We start from the raw sequence: 25,175 nt of genomic DNA on the forward strand, positions 1-25,175 counted from the left end.
AAAATATAGCACTCAAATCAAAGGGAGATAACTTTCGTTTAAAATCAGGAAAATGTTAATAAAATACACTAACCATTCTAAAACAAATGACTAACCTTTTAACATATCTCTTTACTTTATCATTAATTCAAGAAGTAAAATTTCCTATTTAACAACAGTATAATATACCAAATGTAAAGTACAATGATAAAACAAGAGTATTCTCTTGGCAACCTTTTGTTCAACATGATTTTATTCTCAAGACTAACAACAAATTACTTTTAATTTCCTACATAATATATTATTGTTACAACATCCATCATTTTATTTTAAGGGAAATGGCAGCTTAAGCATACATTTTTTGATTCATTATCATTTCCCCCATATTATTAAAATCATTGAAATCTTGCATCACAAGTAGTCAACTTTCCATAATCTTTTTTTGCAAGTTATGATATGTAATTTGTAAAGTTTGTCTAGATTTACCATTTGATGTTTGTCAATCAGACAACCAGTCAAGTTGGCCCAAAATTTCTGGTCAATGGGCACCTTAAATTCACAAATTAAGGCCTGAATTTCTTTCAATTTACATTTATATTCCAAACAAATATTTCAATAACAGCTTTTGTGTTCTCTTATTTTAGTCAGGAGAATGATTTTGAAAATACATCTTAATATAGCAGTCAATCTAGTTATGTTGCTAACCTTCTGTTTAAAATAACAATTTAATTTGCAGTAGTGTAAGATATCAACAATAACCACTATAACAAACAAACACCCTCTACAAATAACAAATATTTCAGGGGGTAACAACAGGAGATTTCATACTAGGGGTAACAAAAGGAGAAGCACTTTATACATGTTATATATATAAATATATCTATCTCTTTACACTATACATCATACTCAAGAAATATGTACACAAAATCAGTTTAAAATCAGTTTTAATTGAAAAATTCTGATTGCCCATCTTCAAATAACTTTAAAGTACAGTATTTCTATCTAACTGTTTTCTACTTCACCCTCCCTCTAAACATTTCATTATAAGAATTAAATCAAACTGTAAAAAGTTTGAAAGTAACTATTGTCTGAACTCTTAATACCACTTCAACTGAAGTCTTGTTCAAAAATAAAACAATTGTTCAGTATAGACAGGTAACTGTAGAAGTGGTCTATATAGACAGGTTAAATTGGTGATTTCAGTTTCTGCTGCAATAGCTGTTATTATCATACTAAATTTTATAAAGTTAATTGAATTATTACGAGTGATTATAATTTTCAAATATATAATACAATATTTCATCCTAAACATAATAATAATCTCAGATTTTGTTTTCATTAGACTTAAAACATTTTTCTCTTGTTCTTCATAGTTAATAATATTTCCTTTAAATAAATAATAATATTCAAACATGAAAGCTTTGAAGAAAACACATTAAAAACATATTCTAGTAATATCCAATGCATGGACACTATATTTTGATGTGTGTATTAATTACAGGCCAACTCATGATATCCTTTTTCTTTACTCATTTCATTGTGAAATCTTAATCAAAATACTAAATTTGCATATAAAAAAAGGTCATATCAAAATGAACATGTGTCTAATTAGTTCCAAGTTGCAGTGCCCACATTTTAATTGTACACTAACCCCATTCAAAACCTTAACTCAGTATGTAATAGATAAACAGATAGACTATCAAACAGAAGGACAAACATAAAGACGGCAAAACCTTATCCTCCAAAGTTGTCAAAAGGTATAATAATTTCCATATGATAAATAAATATGATTAAAAAAACCCTTTTTTTTCTTTTCTAGATAATAATTCTAGCATTTCAAATAAAAAATTTGAAGTCTTATTAGCCTATATAAATAACTTATACATTAAATTACTTTCAACTAAATATTTGTTCAAATCATTGTAATATTAACTAATTCAGCCATTCCACCTAGAATACCTCAATCGAACAACTCCATAATCATAAACAGTTAAGATTTGAGCAACTATTCCATTGTTCCATTGTCTTGAGATTTATTTGTAGAGTTTGTAATCCAAGGGCAATCGTTCTTTTTCTGATATTCTAATACAGTTAGTAATCCAAGCTAAAATATTGCTTTTCATTTTAAGACCAAACCTATAAACAGTTTGTTCTCCACTTCTGTACATATTTACAAGATTCTGATTTATATACACAACTTACAACAACTAAAATCTAAAGTAACAAATATCATATTTTAAAATTAAAATATATTTCATTCCAAAAAGGACCTGCCTCTTTGAATTCTCTCCAAATTTGCTGCCATCGTTCTGACTGGGCCTGCCCAGAGTTATCTCCCTTGACATCATTCTGACTGCCCCTGTCCCGAGTTATCTCCCCCTTGAATGCTGCCAGTACTTCCTATAGAATTAGAATCCTCTCCTGTAGCTGCCCTCTCTACTGCTGCTGACTGAGCCATCATTTTCTGTCGGACTTCACGTATCTTTAACTGTAGACAAGTTTTGGTGGGGAATATACTTGCATGCTCTGATTGAAATGAGGCTGTTGCTTGTGCTGTAAACAAATTATATCCTTAAATAAGTTATTCCAAAATACAAAAGCATCCTTAAATTAGTTACTGTGGATTCATTTATTTTCATGGGTATCAATTTTCGCGGATTAAGGAAAGCTTTTAAGTGGTTTTACTAATCTCTGCATACAGAAAAGGAGTGATTCTTTGAACATTTGAATTTGTTGTTCACTTTACCCACGAAAACCACAAAAATTGGGTGTCCAACGAATAATAATGAAGAGAGATTTGGGAGATTTGGTCTGGTTTTGACAGTATCTATATTATATTTATCTTCTGTGTCATGTCAGTGTTCTAATAATCACCATAGCTATACCATAAATCTTTTATTATTGTTTTTATTGCAGAACTATGAACTGAAAATATGTGGTTTCTTGTGTCAGAGGGAAAATTTATAAGAGTAAACCCCTTTCAATCAAGACATTCCTTCTAAAAATAAAATGCAACAATTTTGGCAGAGATGGATTGGAGAGGATTGTACAAGTTAGTGATCAATGGTTTATTTATGAAAAATCGATTGAAAGGTTGATGGCAAGTACTGATAGGAAGAGATAGGAAGACAGTAAAGTTGAAGTTTGGTGATTATTCAAGATTAATAGCCAGAACAATTAAATAAAGTTATTATATTCATAGTTGGGCAAAACATAAGGTGACTTTAAAAATTTATTTCTTGAGCAGCACCGATTACTTGTTTCCCTAATGAGTCAGAAAAAGATACCAACCTGATGGAAACAGTCCATACTCCTCAAATAGCTGCATCACAAGTTGTCTCCTCTGATCCAAGATCCTTCTCAACGAGGAAAACTGTCCCGGAGAACTTGGTGTCTTAGGTGTCCTAGGTGATCCTAAACTAACATCACCAAACTCATCTGTAAATAAGTTAATATACAATTATATAAATAAAATATACCATAACAAGTAAATATACAATCCTGTATACTAGTATAAAGATAAAATACCATTACATATATATCCTAAAGAAACAAGAAACTAGAGGCTCTAAAGAGCCTGTGTCGCTCACCTTGGTCTATGTGAATATTAAAGGAAGCAGATGGATTCATGAAAAAATTGTGATTTGGTGATGGTGATGTGTTTGTACATCTTACTTTACTGAACATTCTTGCTGCTTAAAATTATCTCTATCTATAATGAACTTGGCCCATTAGTTTCAGTGGAAAATGTTAGTAAAAATTTACAAATTTTATGAAAATTGTTAAAAATTGACTATAAAGAACAATAACTCCTAAGGGGGTCAATTGACCATTTCGGTCATGTTGACTTATTTGTAAATCTTACTTTGCTGAACATTATTGTTGTTTACAGTTTATCTCTATCAATAATAATATTCAAGATAATAACCAAAAAGAGCAAAATTTCCTCAAAATTACTAATTCAGGGGCAGCAACCCAACAACAGGTTATCAGATTCATCTGAAAATTTCAGGGCAGATAGATCTTCACCTGTTTAACAATTCTACCCCGTGTCAGATTTGCTCTAAATGCTTTGGTATTTGAGTTATAAGCCAAAAACTGCATTTTACCCCTATGTTCTATTTTTAGCCATGGCGACCATCTTGGTTGGTTGGCGGGGTCACGCCACACATTTTTTAAACTAGATACCCCAATGATGATTGTGGCCAAGTTTGGTTTAATTTGGCCAAGTAGTTTCAGAGGAGAAGATTTTTGTAAAAGTTAACAACGCCGGACGACAGACGACGTCGGGCCAGGTGAGCTAAAAATGAATAGCTCACACAGCCAATATTAGCTTCCAAAACAGACAATTTAAAAAAATGTAAAAGGTAATCAGAAAAAATATCTGGTTATAACAACAACCAGATGCTCCACAGGGCGCAGCTTTATATGACCCCAGAGGCCGAACCCTGAACAGTTTGGGCAAGTATGGCCACAACATTCAAGCTTGATACAGCTCTGAATTTGGATTGTGATTAAATAGTTGACACAGCATAGGTTTCTGACACAGAATGAATGTGGTCTAATGAACTTGTTTTTGTTTTTGTTTTTGAGCAATACACTATGCTGTTGAATATCAATTCACTCAAAAAGAGTTTGCACCAATAACTACTTGTTTTAATACATCATAAAATATTAAAATATAAAATGACATACAGTCATGGTTAAAATTAATATTAATTAATAGTAACTTCTAACATGTCTAAATATAAATTTACAGAACAATCATCTCAAGACAATCATCATTTCTTAATGCATAATTTTCAAGCTGTTGAAATGAGGTAATCAAACATATATATAACAGTATTCTTTAAATGGAATTGGCTTACCTCCCGTACACTGCTTTTAAATTATCTAAATTGTCCTTTAACCAGAAAAACCCATGTATTCCCCCTTTTTATACCCTAATTGCGAAATGATTTTAGCCATGACCCCCCCATAACCATCCCTTTATAGTAATGAAAATTGTGGAATAATTTCAGAGAGATTAATATACACTTAAACACAAGTTATTGGCAGAAACTACAAAAATGCTTATTTGGGCCCCTTTTTTGGCACCAAATTTCTAAACCTTTTGGACCATTACCCCCCAAATCAATCCAATCCTATTACTTGTGGTATTTAACATTGTGGTACAATTTCAGAGCAACTGAAATACTAAAACACAATTTGATATACTGAAAGTAGTAAAATGCTTGTTTTGGGCCCCTTATTCTAACAAGAGGCTCTCAAGAGCCTGAATCGCTCACCTGAATTTTTTTGGTTTAATCTCTCATCAATGATTATTTTGGCTTTTCAATTTATTTAAATGTTCTTTGAATCGTCCTATTTTCTTCAAAAGCAAAAAAAAATCATTTTCTCCTATGTTCTATTTTAGCCATAGGAGCTATGTTTCTTGACATACAAGGAAATGAAATATAAAATTTATACTAGATACTCTGAAACTCTGAAACTCATTTAGCCTAAGTTTGGCTGAAATTGATACAGCAGTTTCATAAGAGAAGATTTTTTAAAGTAAGTCAACATGATGAACAAATTGTGAAAAAAGTCTTTAAAGGGCAATAACTCCTAAAGAGGTCAATTGACAATTTTGGTCAAATTGACTTATTTGTAGATCTTACTTTGCTGATCATATTTGCTGTTTACAGTTTATCTTTATCTATAATAATATTCAAGATAATGACCAAAAACTGCAAAATTTCCTTAAAATTACCAATTAAGTGGCAGCAACCCAACAATTGGATGTTTGATTCATCTGAAAATTTCAGGGCTGATAGATATTGACCTAATGAACATTTTTACTCCATGTCAGATTTGCTCTTAATGCTTTCGTTTTTGAGATATAAGCCAAAAACTGCATTTGACCCCTATGTTCTATTTTAAGTAACGGCGGCCATGTTTTTTAACGGATCAAAAATCAAAGCACACACTTTGTGCAGGATAATCTAAGGAACAACCATGCTAAGTTTTAACCAAATCCATTCAGTAGTTTCAGAGGAGAAGATTTTTTAAAGTTAGCAAATATGATGAACAAATTGTGAAAAATTGTCATTAAAGGACAATAACCCCTTAAGGGGTCAATTGACAATTTTGGTCATATTAACTTATTTGTAGATCTTACTTTGCTGATCTTTTTTGCTGTTTACAGTTTATCTTTATCTATAATAATATTCAAGATAAGGTCCAAAAACTGCAAAATTTCCTTAAAATTACCAATTAAGTGGCAGCAACCCAACAATGGTTTGTTTGATTCATCTGAAAATTTCAGGGCTGATAGATCTTGACCTAATGAACATTTTTACCCCATGTCAGATTTGCTCTAAATGCTTTCGTTTTTGAGATATAAGCCAAAAACTGCATTTGACCCCTATGTTCTATTTTAAGTAACGGCGGCCATGTTTTTTGACGGATCAAAAATCAAAGCACACACTTTGTGCAGGATAATCTAAGGAACAACCATGCTAAGTTTTAACCAAATCCATTCAGTAGTTTCAGAGGAGAAGATTTTTTAAAGTTAGCAAATATGATGAACAAATTGTGAAAAATTGTCATTAAAGGACAATAACCCCTTAAGGGGTCAATTGACAATTTTGGTCATATTAACTTATTTGTAGATCTTACTTTGCTGATCTTTTTTGCTGTTTACAGTTTATCTTTATCTATAATAATATTCAAGATAATGACCAAAAACTGCAAAATTTCCTTAAAATTACCAATTAAGTGGCAGCAACCCAACAATTGGATGTTTGATTCATCTGAAAATTTCAGGGCTGATAGATATTGACCTAATGAACATTTTTACTCCATGTCAGATTTGCTCTTAATGCTTTCGTTTTTGAGATATAAGCCAAAAACTGCATTTGACCCCTATGTTCTATTTTAAGTAACGGCGGCCATGTTTTTTGATGGATCAAAAATCAAAGCACACACTTTGTGCAGGATAATCTAAGGAACAACCATGCTAAGTTTTAACCAAATCCATTCAGTAGTTTCAGAGGAGAAGATTTTTTAAAGTTAGCAAATATGATGAACAAATTGTGAAAAATTGTCATTAAAGGACAATAACCCCTTAAGGGGTCAATTGACAATTTTGGTCATATTAACTTATTTGTAGATCTTACTTTGCTGATCTTTTTTGCTGTTTACAGTTTATCTTTATCTATAATAATATTCAAGATAAGGTCCAAAAACTGCAAAATTTCCTTAAAATTACCAATTAAGTGGCAGCAACCCAACAATGGTTTGTTTGATTCATCTGAAAATTTCAGGGCTGATAGATCTTGACCTAATGAACATTTTTACCCCATGTCAGATTTGCTCTAAATGCTTTAGTTTTTGAGATATAAGCCAAAAACTGCATTTGACCCCTATGTTCTATTTTAAGTAACGGCGGCCATGTTTTTTGACGGATCAAAAATCGAAGCGCACATTTTGTGCAGGATATACTAAGGAACAATCATGTTTTGGGCCCCTTATTCTAACAAGAGGCTCTCAAGAGCCTGAATCGCTCACCTGAATTTTTTTGGTTTAATCTCTCATCAATGATTATTTTGGCTTTTCAATTTATTTAAATGTTCTTTGAATCGTCCTATTTTCTTCAAAAGCAAAAAAAAATCATTTTCTCCTATGTTCTATTTTAGCCATAGGAGCTATGTTTCTTGACATACAAGGAAATGAAATATAAAATTTATACTAGATACTCTGAAACTCTGAAACTCATTTAGCCTAAGTTTGGCTGAAATTGATACAGCAGTTTCATAAGAGAAGATTTTTTAAAGTAAGTCAACATGATGAACAAATTGTGAAAAAAGTCTTTAAAGGGCAATAACTCCTAAAGAGGTCAATTGACAATTTTGGTCAAATTGACTTATTTGTAGATCTTACTTTGCTGATCATATTTGCTGTTTACAGTTTATCTTTATCTATAATAATATTCAAGATAATGACCAAAAACTGCAAAATTTCCTTAAAATTACCAATTAAGTGGCAGCAACCCAACAATTGGATGTTTGATTCATCTGAAAATTTCAGGGCTGATAGATATTGTGCTAATGAACATTTTTACTCCATGTCAGATTTGCTCTTAATGCTTTCGTTTTTGAGATATAAGCCAAAAACTGCATTTGACCCCTATGTTCTATTTTAAGTAACGGCGGCCATGTTTTTTAACGGATCAAAAATCAAAGCACACACTTTGTGCAGGATAATCTAAGGAACAACCATGCTAAGTTTTAACCAAATCCATTCAGTAGTTTCAGAGGAGAAGATTTTTTAAAGTTAGCAAATATGATGAACAAATTGTGAAAAATTGTCATTAAAGGACAATAACCCCTTAAGGGGTCAATTGACAATTTTGGTCATATTAACTTATTTGTAGATCTTACTTTGCTGATCTTTTTTGCTGTTTACAGTTTATCTTTATCTATAATAATATTCAAGATAAGGTCCAAAAACTGCAAAATTTCCTTAAAATTACCAATTAAGTGGCAGCAACCCAACAATGGTTTGTTTGATTCATCTGAAAATTTCAGGGCTGATAGATCTTGACCTAATGAACATTTTTACCCCATGTCAGATTTGCTCTAAATGCTTTCGTTTTTGAGATATAAGCCAAAAACTGCATTTGACCCCTATGTTCTATTTTAAGTAACGGCGGCCATGTTTTTTGACGGATCAAAAATCAAAGCACACACTTTGTGCAGGATAATCTAAGGAACAACCATGCTAAGTTTTAACCAAATCCATTCAGTAGTTTCAGAGGAGAAGATTTTTTAAAGTTAGCAAATATGATGAACAAATTGTGAAAAATTGTCATTAAAGGACAATAACCCCTTAAGGGGTCAATTGACAATTTTGGTCATATTAACTTATTTGTAGATCTTACTTTGCTGATCTTTTTTGCTGTTTACAGTTTATCTTTATCTATAATAATATTCAAGATAATGACCAAAAACTGCAAAATTTCCTTAAAATTACCAATTAAGTGGCAGCAACCCAACAATTGGATGTTTGATTCATCTGAAAATTTCAGGGCTGATAGATATTGACCTAATGAACATTTTTACTCCATGTCAGATTTGCTCTTAATGCTTTCGTTTTTGAGATATAAGCCAAAAACTGCATTTGACCCCTATGTTCTATTTTAAGTAACGGCGGCCATGTTTTTTGATGGATCAAAAATCAAAGCACACACTTTGTGCAGGATAATCTAAGGAACAACCATGCTAAGTTTTAACCAAATCCATTCAGTAGTTTCAGAGGAGAAGATTTTTTAAAGTTAGCAAATATGATGAACAAATTGTGAAAAATTGTCATTAAAGGACAATAACCCCTTAAGGGGTCAATTGACAATTTTGGTCATATTAACTTATTTGTAGATCTTACTTTGCTGATCTTTTTTGCTGTTTACAGTTTATCTTTATCTATAATAATATTCAAGATAAGGTCCAAAAACTGCAAAATTTCCTTAAAATTACCAATTAAGTGGCAGCAACCCAACAATGGTTTGTTTGATTCATCTGAAAATTTCAGGGCTGATAGATCTTGACCTAATGAACATTTTTACCCCATGTCAGATTTGCTCTAAATGCTTTAGTTTTTGAGATATAAGCCAAAAACTGCATTTGACCCCTATGTTCTATTTTAAGTAACGGCGGCCATGTTTTTTGACGGATCAAAAATCGAAGCGCACATTTTGTGCAGGATATACTAAGGAACAATCATGTTAAGTTTCATTCAAATCCATTCAGTAGTTTCAGAGGAGAAGATGTTTGAAAAATTGTTAACGACGACAGACGACGACGACGGACGCCAAGTGATGAGAAAAGCTCACATGGCCTTTTAGGCCAGGTGAGCTAAAAAGGTTGGGACCATCATCCCCAACCTTCCTTTTGTGGTATTGAACCTTCTTATTAAATTTCATAGAGATCCACTCACTTTAACTAAAGTTATTGTCCAAACACCAAATGTATCTTCGGACAACGCAGACGACGACATCATACCATTATATGAACGCAAAAAAATTTTGTGGTCGTACAAAAATCTATACCTGTTCAATGTTACAGACTAATCAAAAGAGTTCTTACCTGGTTTGGTCAAGACTGCAGTATCTGCTAAAGTTTCCAGATTGAAACTTTTACCAAAGAACATGTTATCATCATTAAATCTAGCACTTCTAGGTGTTCCTGTCATTGGTGTGCGAGGTGTCCCTAATGGAGTTCCTAATGGTGTTCCCATTGGTGTCCCTAAAGGTGTTCCTAATGGTGTTCCTAATGGAGTTCCTAATGGAGTTCCCATTGGAGTTCCTTCTGACTCACTGGATACTTTCTTGTAACTGGGAGATTGTCCTTCATACAGTTCTATATCTTTGGGAGTCAGTTCACCTGTAGCTGAAATAAAAAGATATAAAATACATTCTTTCTGTATAATATAAATATGTTTGTATGTTGTAACTTTGGAGCATGCTCTGTTAGGACTCCTGCAAGGTTAAATACAATATAGCCATTTCCTGATGTCAGTACTTTTTAGGCATACCATTTTTATTTGATATACTGTGGATTCATTATTATTCGTTGGATACCAATTTTCGTGGATTTCGTGGGTACAAGTGAACCACGAATTTAAATGTTCAACGAATAACAAATTTTCTTTAAGCTTGTATAAAGACTTCGGCTAAACCACAAAAATTAAATATCCATGAACATGAAAGTTTTCATTAATCCACGAAAATAAATGAATCCACAGTATTAACAGTCATTTCATTTTCTATGATGTTAAAAATGTTAAAAATAGTTCTCTTAGAATTACTATTAAATTTAGATGTTCACAGCATTATTAATTTGTTGACACCATCCCATAGTCCAGATTTCAAAGTGCAGTCCCTTTGGCCGATGTATGTAATTTTATGGAACAGCCCTTAGTACTTCAATTAATTAATATAATATAACAGAACAATAAACCAAATATATACTATTTTTTTCTTTGCTAAATATTGTAACAAGGACAAACAACTGTCTGTCGAAACATATAAATAGTTCTGTATATAATCTGGAAACGCCTACCTACAGATGACTTTATAAAAGTAGTCACATGACTTTCTAATGTATTCACATGACTTACTAATGTAGTCATATGACTTTCCTAATGTAGCCACATGACTTTTCTAATGTAGTCGCATGACTTTTCTAATGTAGTCGCATGACTTTTCTAATGTAGTCACATGACTCTCTAATGAAGCCACATGACTTTTCTAATCAGGGGGATAGCTTTCTGCCTAAGGGATATTCCAGAAAAAAATGTATGGGGGGGTTGGAAGGCACATTGTATTAATAATACATGGGTGATGGGTATCAGAGCAACTTTTCACACTATAATGCACTATAATTCTCAATTACAATTGTCTGGGTGGCGGATGCTGACAAAAACTGCCTTCCAACCCTCCCATACATTTTTTTCTGGAATAGCCCTAATTATAACCATATGACTCTGTGATATGAAGATTTTTTTGATTATGCAGCTCTAACTCAAGATTACATATTTCTTACCATTTTTATAACAAATAATCATAGCCTTTGGACTTTGCAATAAAGAATAACTATCTATATGCAATATAGCAATTATATAGGTAACACTTATCATGTACTGTTTAATTCTTATTATATCCATGGGACTTTTCGGTGATATAGACCTACCTAGAGATGACACTTTTCTGCCCCTCTTCCTGTAGTTACTAATAATTCCCCTGGGACTCTGCGGTAATGGAGAAGACATATCTGTACTTTCTGGAACAAACTGTGGTAGTTGTTCAAATCTTCTGTCAAAATCAACTCTTTCTAGTACTCTGTTAAAGAAAGACATTTTTCTAGAACACTGCTGAAGAATACATATTCCTAGCATTTATTTATTACAATGTTAAATACAATCATTTCCCACAAAAATAAACCAATAAGAAGTATAGTTTCACTTGATATTTTCCCTCTTTAGATGGCACATAACACTACAGGAAAATCAGCTAAACATTCAAATTACGTTGTATAGTTCAGAAAACATTAAGCTTCTCAATGATCAAAATTGGTGTTGGTCAAACTGCTATTTGTCCAACGTAAATTTTCAGATAGTTTTTTGTCATTTAGCCAAGTAAACATTTTGTTAAAATTTTAAGAGAACTAAAAGAGCCAAATTAACTTAAGTAATGGTGTTTGGTAACACCTTAGGAATTCCCCCATTTGGCATAATATAGCTGAAATGAATGTAAATTGATTGGGTCTTCAAAATAAGAAATGGATGTTAATAAAATATAAAGATTAAGGAATGAATGGTAAAAAATATTACAAATAGAAAATATGAATAACGGGCAAAAATGTTAATAGAGAACCAGATGCTCCGCAGGGCGTAGCTTTATACGACCGCAGAGGTTGAACCCTGAACGGTTGGGGCAAGTATGGACACAACATTCAAGCTGGATTCAGCTCTAAATTTGGATTATGATTAAATAGTTGACACAGCATAGGTTTCTGACACAGAATTAATGTGTTCTAATGAACTTAAAATTTTTGTTTTCTCTTAGAGCAATTCACTATGCTGTTGAATATTAATCCTCTCAAAAAAATGTTTGAAGAAATTTTCTTTTTATTTATGAAATTTCAAATGAGAAAAATTGAACCCAATTTTTTTAATCACATCCCCCTTTCCCTTATTCGAAAACTAATCTCAATTAAAATTTCTAATGGAGTTTGCAACAATAACTACTCATTTAAATACATCATAAAATATTAAGATGTAAAAAAAATGCTTGTTATCACTGAATGGTAAAGATTATTTTAATTTATCAGTTGGTAGTAAAAAGTGAACATACATTGTATATTGTATATAACAAAGATTTAAGTTGATTCTGGACAAAGAAAGATAACTCCAATTAAAAAAAAATCTTGCTATTGCACAATATTTTGCAATTAGATATTTCTTGCTTACTATTCTGGACAAAGAAAGATAACTCTAATTAAAAAAAAATATTGCTATTTCACAATATTGTGCAATTAGATATTTCTTGCCATTGTGCAATACTTTGCAATTGAAAAGACTTGCTATTGCACAATACTTAATATAATAATTTTAGATCCTGATTTGGACCAACTTGAAAAATGGGCCCATAATCAAAAATCTAAGTACATGTTTGGATTCAGCATATCAAAGAACCCCAAGATTTCAATTTTTGTTAAAATCAAACTAAGTTTAATTTTGGACCCTTTGGACTTTAATGTAGACCAATTTGAAAACAGGACCAAAAATGAAGAATCTACATACACAGTTAGATTTGGCATATCAAAGAACCCCATTTATTCAATTTTTGATGAAATCAAACAAAGTTTAATTTTGGACCCTGATTTGGACCAACTTGAAAACTGGGCCAATAATCAAGAATCTAAGTACATTTTTAGATTCAGCATATCAAAGAACCCAACCAATTCATTTTTTGTCAAAATCAAACTAAGTTTAATTTTGGACCCTTTGGACCTTAATGTAGACCAATAAGAAAACGGGACCAAAAGTTAAGAATCTACATACACAGTTAGATTTGGCATATCAAAGAACCCCGATTATTCAATTTTGATGAAATCAAACAAAGTTTAATTTTGGACCCTTTGGGCCCCTTATTCCTAAACTGTTGGGACCAAAACTCCCAAAATCAATACCAACCTTCCTTTTATGGTCATAAACCTTGTGTTTAAATTTCATAGATTTCTATTTACTTATACTAACGTTATGGTGCGAAAACCAAGAAAAATGCTTATTTGGGTCCCTTTTTGGCCCCTAATTCCTAAACTGTTGGGACCTAAACTCCCAAAATCAATACCAACCTTCCTTTTGTGGTCATAAACATTGTGTTTAAATTTCATTGATTTCTTTTTACTTAAACTAAAGTTATTGTGCGAAAACCAAGAATAATGCTTATTTGGGCCCTTTTTTGGCCCTTAATTCCTAAACTGTTGAAACCAAAACTCCCAAAATCAATCCCAACCTTTCTTTTGTGGTCATAAACCTTGTGTCAAAATTTCATAGATTTCTATTAACATAAACTAAAGTTATAGTGCGAAAACCAAGAAAATGCTTATTTGGGCCCTTTTTGGCCCCTAATTCCTAAAATGTTGGGACCAAAACTCCCAAAATCAATACCAACCTTCCTTTTGTGGTCATAAACCTTGTGTTAAAATTTCATAGATTTCTATTCACTTTTACTAAAGTTAGAGTGCGAAAACTTAAAGTATTCGGACGACGACGACGACGACGCCAACGTGATAGCAATATACGACGAAAGATTTTTCAAATTTTGCGGTCGTATAAAAATGCCTAAAAAAAATAAAGAATGCTGAAATGAAGATTGCCAGTTCAGACCTTCATTTCAAGCACTAGAAATATTAAAGGTAATTTTTGAAAGTGGCTGGGAAAATATTTGAAATCATCATTCAATTTCACATACTTAATAATACCATGAAATGTTATGTGATAGTTTAACTCTCCACTAATGTCACTAGAAGTAATCCATAGAAATAGATAACATTTCTCATACTTATTCAGTAATAAGTTTTTGGCATCGTCTCTGATGAAGAGTTTTCTCAATGGCAACCATACCAGACTTCTTTTTATTTTTATATTTTTATATAATCACCCTTATCAGTGGTTGTTGTCATTTCTTACTATTTTGTTTTATTCCAAATATTTGGTGTAGGTGAGTGTTTCTAAAATTTAATCACAACTAACTTAAAGACTGAAGGATGTAGTGAGGTGAAATTAAAATAAAATCTAGTGAAATTGAAACTAAAATGGCAGGAAAAGGCTGCATCTGACTTTGACCTTAAATCTAGCATTAGCTTTATCTGGGTCTCATATCATTGAGAAAAAAATCTAGAATCTGGCTTTTATGAGCTGTTGAAGTCTTCTATGAAAAAGCCAAAGCAGTCCTTACATCTGACAAAAGTTCCTAAACCTGACCTGACTACATCTTTAAGAGTTTTTGAAGTTGTACATATTTTTAAACTCTAGTCTTATGATGAAATCTGAATATTGTTTTAGATATTGCTGTCTCAAAAAGATATACTGTAAATTCAGAAATTATTATGTGCATTTATTATTGCGATTTTGTCATTTTAGACTTAAAAGCGATTTTAAATTTTACGATTTTGAGAAAAATCCTGTTTAATTCATATAAAATATTTCAAAATGCAAGTTCAAATTATTGCGTTTGCAACTCTGTCTCATTTTTCGCAATAATAAAAACCTTGCATTAATATCTGAATTTACAGTACCTAAAATCTTATCTTATTAATAAAAACACATAATACAACAAAAAGTTTATACAGACAACGATGGAAGCTTACTTTTCCATGCCATCTAGCACTGACTTTTTGAATGTTACCCTCCTAGGACTATTGGTACTGCTGGGGGACTGTATCGAGGAGGCTTGCTGTAAAACATTAACAGGTAAGGGTGGGGGCTTGATCTTCGTCTTCTGAAATACAAATTATAACATGTAAAATGCACATCAAGTTATCTGTTTTTTTCTTTTTTATTACCATAAAACTTGAAAATAGACATAAATAAAAAGTTCTCATTTCATGATGAAAAATTGTCAATGAAAAATGAACTCAAATAATGCTGTTAATGAATCTTGTCGTAACAAGTCTTTTTAAATGTATGAAGCTCACTAGGAATTTCTTTTTGACTTCAATGATATCAATTGATAATAGACTAACTTAGGAAGATTATCTAAATTAATGGCTTAATTCTACAATTTATTCATAAATTTGAATACAGCAAATTAAATGCTGCTGTATTTCGAATATCAAATATAGTCCATAAATGTTTTGTTAAGAAATTACCCTAGGGCTTTCTGGAGGCTTGCCATCTGCAGCTGTTGGCATGGTGGTCGTGAGTGGAGCAGGCATACATATACTAGGAGAATTACTAAACGTTACAGTCTTTGTTTCACTTGTGGGTGTAGGCTCCGGGGTCTGATCTGTCAATAGAGAGGCAGGATCAGGAGTGTCTTGTAGAGGTGTCATCTGGGTCGGTGATTTCTCCTCACTAGAATCTGTACTCCCCTTAGATGACTGGAAACAAACAACATCAATAATCACTACATATATCTTGGTAGACCCCTTAAATATAGGTGTATCCCTTTTTAAAGGTACAGCCAACAACTGTACTTTACCAAAACTATAGTCAATGGGGTCATTGGTAAGTACATTCTGTAGAGTGCAACATAAAAAAACAGTACACACATAACTATGTGGTCATTATAAACTGAACATAAATTAAATCAACTGTCATGACAAGAAATTTGATTTTAAAAAGGAATGGGGAAGGATTTACCTGTTGTAGATAAATACATTATTCTCAACTTTTCATGCTTATTTTTTAAAATACATGTTATGACAAATCTTTTAAGCATTGAGATTTTTATCATTAGTTTTATGCCTGCCATTTCGTTTCTGATATTCATGAATTGTTTGACTGTTATTTATGTGTTATCCTCTTATTTATCTAATTACCCCATGGACATCTACAGAATGCATAACAAAATAAACTTGAGTGACTAATAATCAATGATCTATGTTTAGTTTTTTATGTATGTAACACACTGTATAAACTTCCTTCTCTGATCTCTCATTGTCTTTGGTTTTCTTAAACATAGAAAACTTACGTCTACAAAACATTTTTATCTCTTACTTTTCTCTCTTTCCTTATGCCACCTTGTTCAACAAGCTCTTTGTATTTCTTTCCTTTACATGCCCTCTGTGGCTTTATATCTGAATTTTGTAATAACTCTTCTTTTTTATCATAGATCTGATCTCTGACCTCTGAAGGTTCAGAGGTCAAGACAAGAGGTGAAGGTCTTGTAGGTTTATGCTGCATGCCATACTGCTGTGGTCTGCCGTACTGCTGGACAGGCGAGAGTCTTGGACTCTGTACATGTGAATTCATCCGCGAGGCTGGAAACAAATAATACAAAAACTTATCATTTATGGTTAATTCACAAATTTTGCATGCAATAATAATTGTGATTTTTTGAAGAATGGACTTCAGTACATTTATAATTACTTCACTGCGTGTCAACAGTACTTTTTTAATTGTGTTAGAAATATTTAATTAATAAAGACAAGTAATGATCAAAGAATTACCAGATGAAAATAAGTGTATAACCTTGACCTCCTGTGTCATTCAGATTTATTGGATTTATTCGTTTCAAACATAAAGTAGAACTTTTATTTCTCTCCCTAAAACAAACCTGGAATGGTGGTGGTAACTTGTAAACTTTCTGTGGCAACAGGAATAGTGGCAATGGTGGCCTTTATCTTGTGAGATTTCTGATTCCCACCGGAGATGTAACCTATATCTCCTTTGGCCTCAGTGGTCATTGTATTGGGTGACTTGAAAGTCCCTGGAAAAACAAAATTAAATATTAATATTCTTCGGTGGTCAATGAATTGGGTGACTTTATAAGATATTGCCATTAAAAGTGTTGTATTTTTGTAGATGGGTTGGTGTGCTTGTTACTTACTACAGCCTAGGCAGACAGTAACCAAACCTAATACCTCTCTTGTTACTTACTACAGCCTAGGCAGACAGTAACCAAACCTAATACCTCTCTAGTTACTTACTACAGCCTAGGCAGACAGTAACCAAACCTAATACCTCTCTTGTTACTTACTACAGCCTAGGCAGACAGTAACCAAACCTAATTCCTCTCTTAAGGAAAATGATATAAATGAAGAGAGTGGTCACAACTTACAAGGATTCAATATACAACTATGAACTTCAAAGTTATTAATCCTCTGTTTGTTTACATATTTCATAATCTATTATTGTATAAACATTGCTTAGAGTTAAATGCTTAGAGTTTCAGGTAAATATAGATTCTTCCACTGCATCGAGTGTGATACGATATTTATCTACTAGAGACAGTTAAATTTTCAAATTTAAAATGTGAGGCTCGCCAAGCGTTTTAAATATTTAAAATTTAACTGTCGAGAGTGGATAAATTTCATATTACACAAGATGTGGTGGTAGAATCTGTTTCTCTAATGATTTTCAAACAATATGCAGAAAAACGTATTCCTTTTTTTGAATTATCTGTAAAACATGTGTTTTTTCTTTGTGACGTCATCAGGCATGGTCGCCTTTTTTCATGCCGTCACAATAGGAAATTCAGAGGAAAGCAAGAAAATTCGACGTCATAATAGGATTTTAACCAATGAAGAACTGAGATGAAACGAACCACACGTTGATTACTTTTTTTTTATACAATGGGTGCAGAAAGGGATAAATTGATGAAGAATTAGAGAAATATAAATATTTTGTTACTTTACCTTGATATTGACTCTGAGGTGGACTTTGAACTGTCTGTTGTTGTGTGATAGGTTTGGGGGCTATATTATGTTGGCTAACCCCTGGACTTGGTGCCGGTGATCTGGTTGCCTGAGGCTGTATCAACACTTGTTGCACTGCTCCTTGTGAACCTAGAAACAGTCAGATCTTTCAATGTTATGAAGATTGCCATACATTGTTTTAAGTTCCAACTTTATACATTTTACTTACTATTGGTTTTAAGGAAACTGCTTGCTGAATCCTATTCAAAAAATTTATACCAATACCTCACACATAATATCACAGTACAGAAGATATGCAAAGAAGCTAACTTGAAGAAGGCAGTTTTGTGTGTAGTATACAGTTTTATGTTTTTGTATGTTCAGGTTTCAAGCCAAAATATGTTTATAAATAACTGCTATGACCTTTACTATGAACTAATTCACCTTAAATAAACAGAAGGTCTCTCCATAAAATGTACAATATTTATAGTGTATATTGGTCTCTGTGACTAGAACTAGTGACACAAAGATTAACCATAGGTCAATTGCTGACTTATTCTTACCAAAGGTTGTAAGGTTACTTGTTCTTATCACAAGTTTTATGTTGACTCACCTTTACCAAAGGTTGTACCATGACTTATAATTGCTAGCATCCTGATGATTTCAACTCTATAGTTACATGTATCTCATCTCCTTGTTTTGATAACATTGTTTATTGTTTCTAGTGTATCATGTGACTCACCTTGTTGTACAGATCCAACATCTGCATAAGCAGGAAACTGATACTCTTCAATACTGGAGAGGGAGATCCTGCTACCATGGTTACATTGTTTATTGTTTCTAGTGTACCATGTGACTCACCTTGTTGTACAGATCCAACATCTGCATAAGCAGGAAAACTGATACTCTTCAATACTGGAGAGGGAGATCCTGCTACCATGGTTACATTGTTTATTGTTTCTAGTGTACCATGTGACTCACCTTGTTGTATAGATCCAACGTATGCATATGCAGGTGAACTGATACTCTTAGAGACAGGAGAGGGAGATCCTGCTACCATGGTAACATTGTTTATTGTTTGCACAGTATCATGTGATCTGAAATTAGAATACACATCACCATTAAAAACTGTTAACAGTGTGAATTACTTCATTCCCCTTTCAGAAAAATATATCTTATTTTGTCAATTTGAATGAAACAGTGTGCATAAGTCTAACACAGGTTTATGAGATAAAAAAATATTAGAAGAATTATTGTAAAGTAATTACACAGAAAAGAAAGTTGATTTTAGAATATCACAAATTTGAATTACTGAAGATTTAAGAAAGCTGTGTGGTTTATTCAATGAAACAGCAACTCCCCCCCACCAAAAAAAAAAAAATATTTTTTTTTTTTTAAAAGACAACAGAATTTTCTTCAGTAATAAGGTGCTGAAGTACTTACTTAGGTGTAGAAGTCAACAGTATTTTCTGTTGTGTTGATGGCTGCTGGAATATTTGTTGTTGTGTTCCTTGCTGTATCTGTATATGTGTTGGTAAGGACTGATGAGTATGTAGTGCTTGCTGTTGTTGGAGAGCCCCAAGGGAGACTACTGGCTGAGCTAAGGATACTGTTGTCAAGGGTGATGCCATCACATTAGCAACACCTTGATTAAGAGCTGGGAACTGTGTGAGAACAGTCTGTTGTTTATTGGCCATGGTATTCAGTAAGATGGGTGAATTGAGATTAGGGTTTGGAGACATGAGATTTGCCTGTTGATAAACTTTTGCTTGCTGTCCTACTAATCTCAATCCAGTTGTTCCTGATGCAATTTGAAATTTACCAGCCTGTGCTGAATGTGGGGATGGTGAATGTTGAGGAAGTGGAGACTGGTTCCCTGTAAACGTCAACTGAATATTACTTTGCTGTACTGGTGTCCCTGGCAGAGCCATCTGTAAAATATTCTGAACTTTGCCTCCACCAGAAGGTGCCACCCTGACTGAGGGCAAGATATATTGAAGTTGTGCAGGCTGTAGATTTGCCTGAGTGAATGCCTGATGTTGTTGATACTGAGATGTCTGCACAGTAAGAGGTGCTGCCATTTGTTGCTGGGTTGTTTTGAGTACAACGTTTGTAAGAACAGTCTGTGGAGCTACACTGTGTGTAGGTGTGTGTGGCTGTTGAGCTAGGTGATTCTGTGGAGGGGCAATGTTACGTAACGTTGTGATATATCCTCCTCCCATACTAGTCTGTATAGCTGATGTTTTAGGCATTGCAGAGTTCAGGATGGTCATGCCATACTGCTGATTGGAAGGTTGTAAGACTATGGTACCATTGTTCTGTGAATTTTGATAAAGAGCTTGTTGTTGCTGTAGGTTCATCCCAGAAAGGGTTGTAGGTTTTAACATGGCTCCCTGCTGCATTGACACAATAGGCTTAGAGGCTATCGGTACTGGAGTTGAGATGGGTTTACCCATGGTTGAAAAAGTAGAGGCTACCGTACTGATGGCATAATGAGCATTAGTTAAATACGCCTGGTTAGAATTAACGATTTGTATATTACTGGAGGTGACAGGGAACATATTATTACTGTTGACACCCATCGTTACATTTTGATGTAAGGGAGCAGGTTTCCCTCTCATTTTTTGCGATGTTTTCCTCATCATTGCTCCTTGCCCATTTTGATCACCAAGTATCGTTTCTGTATTAGAAGACATTAAGATTTGTTCATTAGGCTTTGTTGTCATTGTTATATTGTGAATTTTCATCTGCCCCATTTTGACAGTTGGATGCTGGGTAATTTGGATGCGAGAGTTTTGCTTTAATTCCTGCATACTACCAATAGACATATTACGATTGGGCTTCACTTTGGCACGGAAAACTGCCCCTGTTGGTTGAAAACTAGAACCAACACTTGAAGGACGTGGAATTAGTTGCTCCACATCCACATTACCCACTGTTCTTGTTGGAGTTTTAACCGGAGATTCAGGTATTTTGCGTATAGGAGTCGGACGGTATGTGATGTCTGCAGGATTGATATGTTTAACAGGTGAAAATCGTTGCTGTGGAAAGGCTTTGTTTTCAATGAGGTTGTCTTCTTCTGTTTGACTGTCAGTTTCACTATCAGATACATGTTCCTTACAAATAAGGTCACTAGCCTCATTCTCACTTTCATTGCCTTCAGCTGGAAAGACATACAATTTTGTATTATTAGTTAAATAATGTAGTTTGTTTTGCTTTATATAGATGTAAAATATAATGTTTTAAACCTCATCAAATATTATTTTGGTTCTATCTCTTGTTTACCTTGACTGTATAGTGTTGAGTTATTCTTCCCTTTCCATTTCAAAACTATTTAAATTATATGCATAAAACAGTCATAAAAGCAAAACTTCTACAGAAATATTTGTAAAAACCTCATTGATTATTTGATTCAGTTATTCAAACTGTTTTTAACATAATATTGTATTTTACATTAAATATAAATTTTATTCAGTAAAATTACCCTCTTTGTTCGATTCATCTATGACCATTCTTTCATCATCACTGACTGGTTCCTCTTGGTCCTGTTGTCTGGTAACAGATTGGTACCGTGGGCGTGGCCTAGGTAGGTGTTGTGGCTGCATCATTGGTTGAGGGGGATGATTATTGTCCTCAGATTGATGGTAATCCTGTTCTCCAAATGTTTGAGACAACTGTCTTTTTAATGCCTGTCAAAGATAAGTATATTTTCATCACAAGTCAATAATGATACTGAAGTTATGGATTGAGCTGTCAAATCAGGACCCAGCTTTCAAATCTAAGAACAATAAACTATATTTTGAGATCTCTTCATTGTAATATTCAATGCAGCAATTTCATGTCTGTGTTCTGCTGGGCTGATTAGGCTGAATGAATGCAGTAACCCAGGAAATAAAAACACTATTTGAAGATCTTCCCTCTCAAAGAACTTAATTAAATAACTGGGATCTCCCCTTTAAATTATTTACCATAGCAAATTTCTGTCCAGTTTTTGAGTCTGATTTGGCAGGAAGAAAACAGTAGCTAAATTGACAACAGGTTATATATCAAGATATCTCCATCTTATGTTATTTACCTAAGTAAATTTCTGTCTGACTAAGGGAAAAAGATGGCTTTGATGATTTTACCTCAGCAAATTTCTGTCTATCCTCTCCCGTCTGACTTGCTGGAAAGAATGCAGATCTTGTATCTCCGTCCTGTGGCACTGCCGATAAACTTTGAGATCTCCCCCTTTTTATTTCAAACAATGACAATTCTTTATTGAGGTCTTCATCATCTGCCATATCCACATCAGGTAAACCTTCTACTGTCTCTTCTGAAAAATGTGGACAAATGTTAATGTTTTTAAATATGTTTACAGTTATTGTGTATTCATTTTTTGTGGGTACCAATTTTTCTTGGACTGAGGAAGACTTACATATTCATGGATAATCAATTTTGTGTTTTTGCCGAAGTCTGCAGTTTATAGAAAATTTGTTTTTGGTACAACATTTAATACATTGGTTCACCTATCCCCACGAAATCCACAAGAATGTGTATTCACCCAATACTAGTGAATCCACAAGAATGTGTATCCACCCAATACTAGTGAATCCACAAGAATGTGTATCCACCCAATACTAGTGAATCCACAAGAATGTGTATCCACCCAATACTAGGGAATCCACAAGAATGTGTATCCACCCAATACTAGTGAATCCACAAGAATGTGTATTCACCCAATACTAGTGAATCCACAAGAATGTGTATCCACCCAATACTAGGGAATCCACAAGAATGTGTATCCAACCAATACTAGTGAATCCACAAGAATGTGTATCCACCCAATACTAGTGAATCCACAAGAATGTGTATTCACCCAATACTAGTGAATCCACAAGAATGTGTATCCACCCAATACTAGTGAATCCACAAGAATGTGTATCCACCCAATACTAGTGAATCCACAAGAATGTGTATCCACCCAATACTAGTGAATCCACAAGAATGTGTATCCACCCAATACTAGTGAATCCACAAGAATGTGTATCCACCCAATACTAGTGAATCCACAGTAGTTCTGCACAAGCAAAACAAATAAAAGTACCTTTTTTCTTTAGTTTCCCCTTATCAGTTCACTTTCAGACTGTAGTAATCTGGAAGTCTATTTATTTTCATTATTTATAAGGTCATACAACACAGTTCATTTTATTTAAGATATTTACCTTCTTCAAAGACATCATCATCAATACGACTTGTACTACTACGCTGTTTTAACTTCTCAGCAATTGTACTCGACTTTTTACGCTCCCTTGAACACCACTTCCAGTCGGGATGGGCTTTAAAGTGGGCCTCTTTCACCTACAAATTGAAATAAGATCATATCAGAAATGAATCAGAACAGACAAGTATGTTTGAGACCTTTGAAATTAGCTCTTTTTACTGCAATTAAAGCAAGTGCTAGGCTTTTGTAGAAGAAGACCAACATCTTGCAGCCCTTTAACTTAAGCCTCTTTGATTGACAGGAACCAGTCATTACTTACTGATAAATTTGTGGGTGGGTATAATTCAGGGGCAAATTCGGGATATAAAATGTGAGAGTGTAAGGTGTGTAAATCAGAATTTTTATATTTAATTTTCCCTTGTTATCAGTACCAGTTGAACGACACAATGTAAATGAAAGTGTACATCTTCAACATTATCAGTATTAACAATAATACCATCTTCTGTACTTCAAAATGGATTTCAATAAGAGTTTTCTAATGTAATAGGGCAACTCTTATTCTATCTCCTTTTTTCTGTAGCCTACCAACAATTATTTCTAAAGTAACTCTCCTTCAGTTTTTGAACAACATATAAAAATCATGGTGGATTGTTACCTGGTAAGCTAGATCGTGATATTTTTGTTTCTCTTTTGGTCCTAAGGCATACCACCACTCTCCCAGAATTTTACTAACAGTTCTGTTGTCTTGGTTAGGGTGCCTCTGATGAACTAAATGTCTGTGACGCTTGCTAAATATCATGAAGGCATTCATTGGTCTTCTGATGTGGTCTTTGTCTTTGGTCTATAAAACATAAGAGTTTTAAACGTGGGACCTTATTAAAACATAATATATAGTTTTAAACGTTGGATCTTATTAAAACATAATACATAGTTTTAAACGTTGGATCTTATTAAAACATAATGTATAGTTTTAAACGTTGGACCTTATTAAAACATAATATATAGTTTTAAACGTTGGACCTTATTAAAACATAATATATAGTTTTAAACGTTGGACCTTATTATAACATAATATATAGTTTTAAACGTTGGACCTTATTAAAACATAATATATAGTTTTAAACGTTGGACCTTATTAAAACATAATATATAGTTTTAAACGTTGGACCTTATTAAAACATAATATATAGTTTTAAACGTTGGACCTTATTAAAACATAATATATAGTTTTAAACGTTGGACCTTATTAAAACATAATATATAGTTTTAAACGTTGGACCTTATTAAAACATAATATATAGTTTTAAACGTTGGACCTTATTACCTTATTAAGACATAATATATAGTTTTAAACGTTGGACCTTATTAAAACATAATATATAGTTTTAAACGTTGGATCTTATTAAAACATAATATATAGTTTTAAACGTTGGACCTTATTAAAACATAATATATAGTTTTAAACGTTGGACCTTATTAAAACATAATATATAGTTTTAAACGTTGGACCTTATTAAAACATAATATATAGTTTTAAACGTTGGACCTTATTAAAACATAATATATAGTTTTAAACGTTGGACCTTATT

At 33.0% G+C, this 25,175-nt stretch overlaps 1 protein-coding gene across 2 annotated transcripts in view; it reads right to left on the reverse strand.

Annotated features, from left to right (window-relative positions):
* Nucleotides 1–237: 237 nt before the first annotated feature.
* The window catches only part of LOC139524881 (protein capicua homolog), a 43,269-nt gene continuing 18,331 nt past the window's right edge, over nt 238–25,175 (reverse strand). The window contains exons 7-21 of one of the 2 annotated variants that reach the window (XM_071320018.1): nt 24,242–24,427; nt 23,588–23,723; nt 22,511–22,698; nt 21,868–22,072; nt 19,827–21,546; nt 19,365–19,480; nt 18,384–18,533; nt 17,303–17,455; nt 16,744–17,006; nt 15,894–16,124; nt 15,417–15,523; nt 11,709–11,857; nt 10,104–10,406; nt 3,271–3,417; nt 238–2,532 (exon numbers count right to left, since the gene is read on the reverse strand). In XM_071320018.1, coding sequence (XP_071176119.1) covers nt 2,324–2,532; nt 3,271–3,417; nt 10,104–10,406; nt 11,709–11,857; nt 15,417–15,523; nt 15,894–16,124; nt 16,744–17,006; nt 17,303–17,455; nt 18,384–18,533; nt 19,365–19,480; nt 19,827–21,546; nt 21,868–22,072; nt 22,511–22,698; nt 23,588–23,723; nt 24,242–24,427 — 4,263 coding nt within the window. In that variant the 3' untranslated portion in view covers nt 238–2,323. Of the gene's footprint in view, nt 2,533–3,270; nt 3,418–10,103; nt 10,407–11,708; nt 11,858–15,392; nt 15,524–15,893; nt 16,125–16,743; nt 17,007–17,302; nt 17,456–18,383; nt 18,534–19,364; nt 19,481–19,826; nt 21,547–21,867; nt 22,073–22,510; nt 22,699–23,587; nt 23,724–24,241; nt 24,428–25,175 lie in introns of both variants that reach the window. The other variant, XM_071320017.1, reaches the window with a different exon arrangement.

This window comes from Mytilus edulis, chromosome 5 (assembly GCF_963676685.1).
Source record: "Mytilus edulis chromosome 5, xbMytEdul2.2, whole genome shotgun sequence".
NCBI lineage: Eukaryota > Metazoa > Mollusca > Bivalvia > Mytilida > Mytilidae > Mytilus > Mytilus edulis.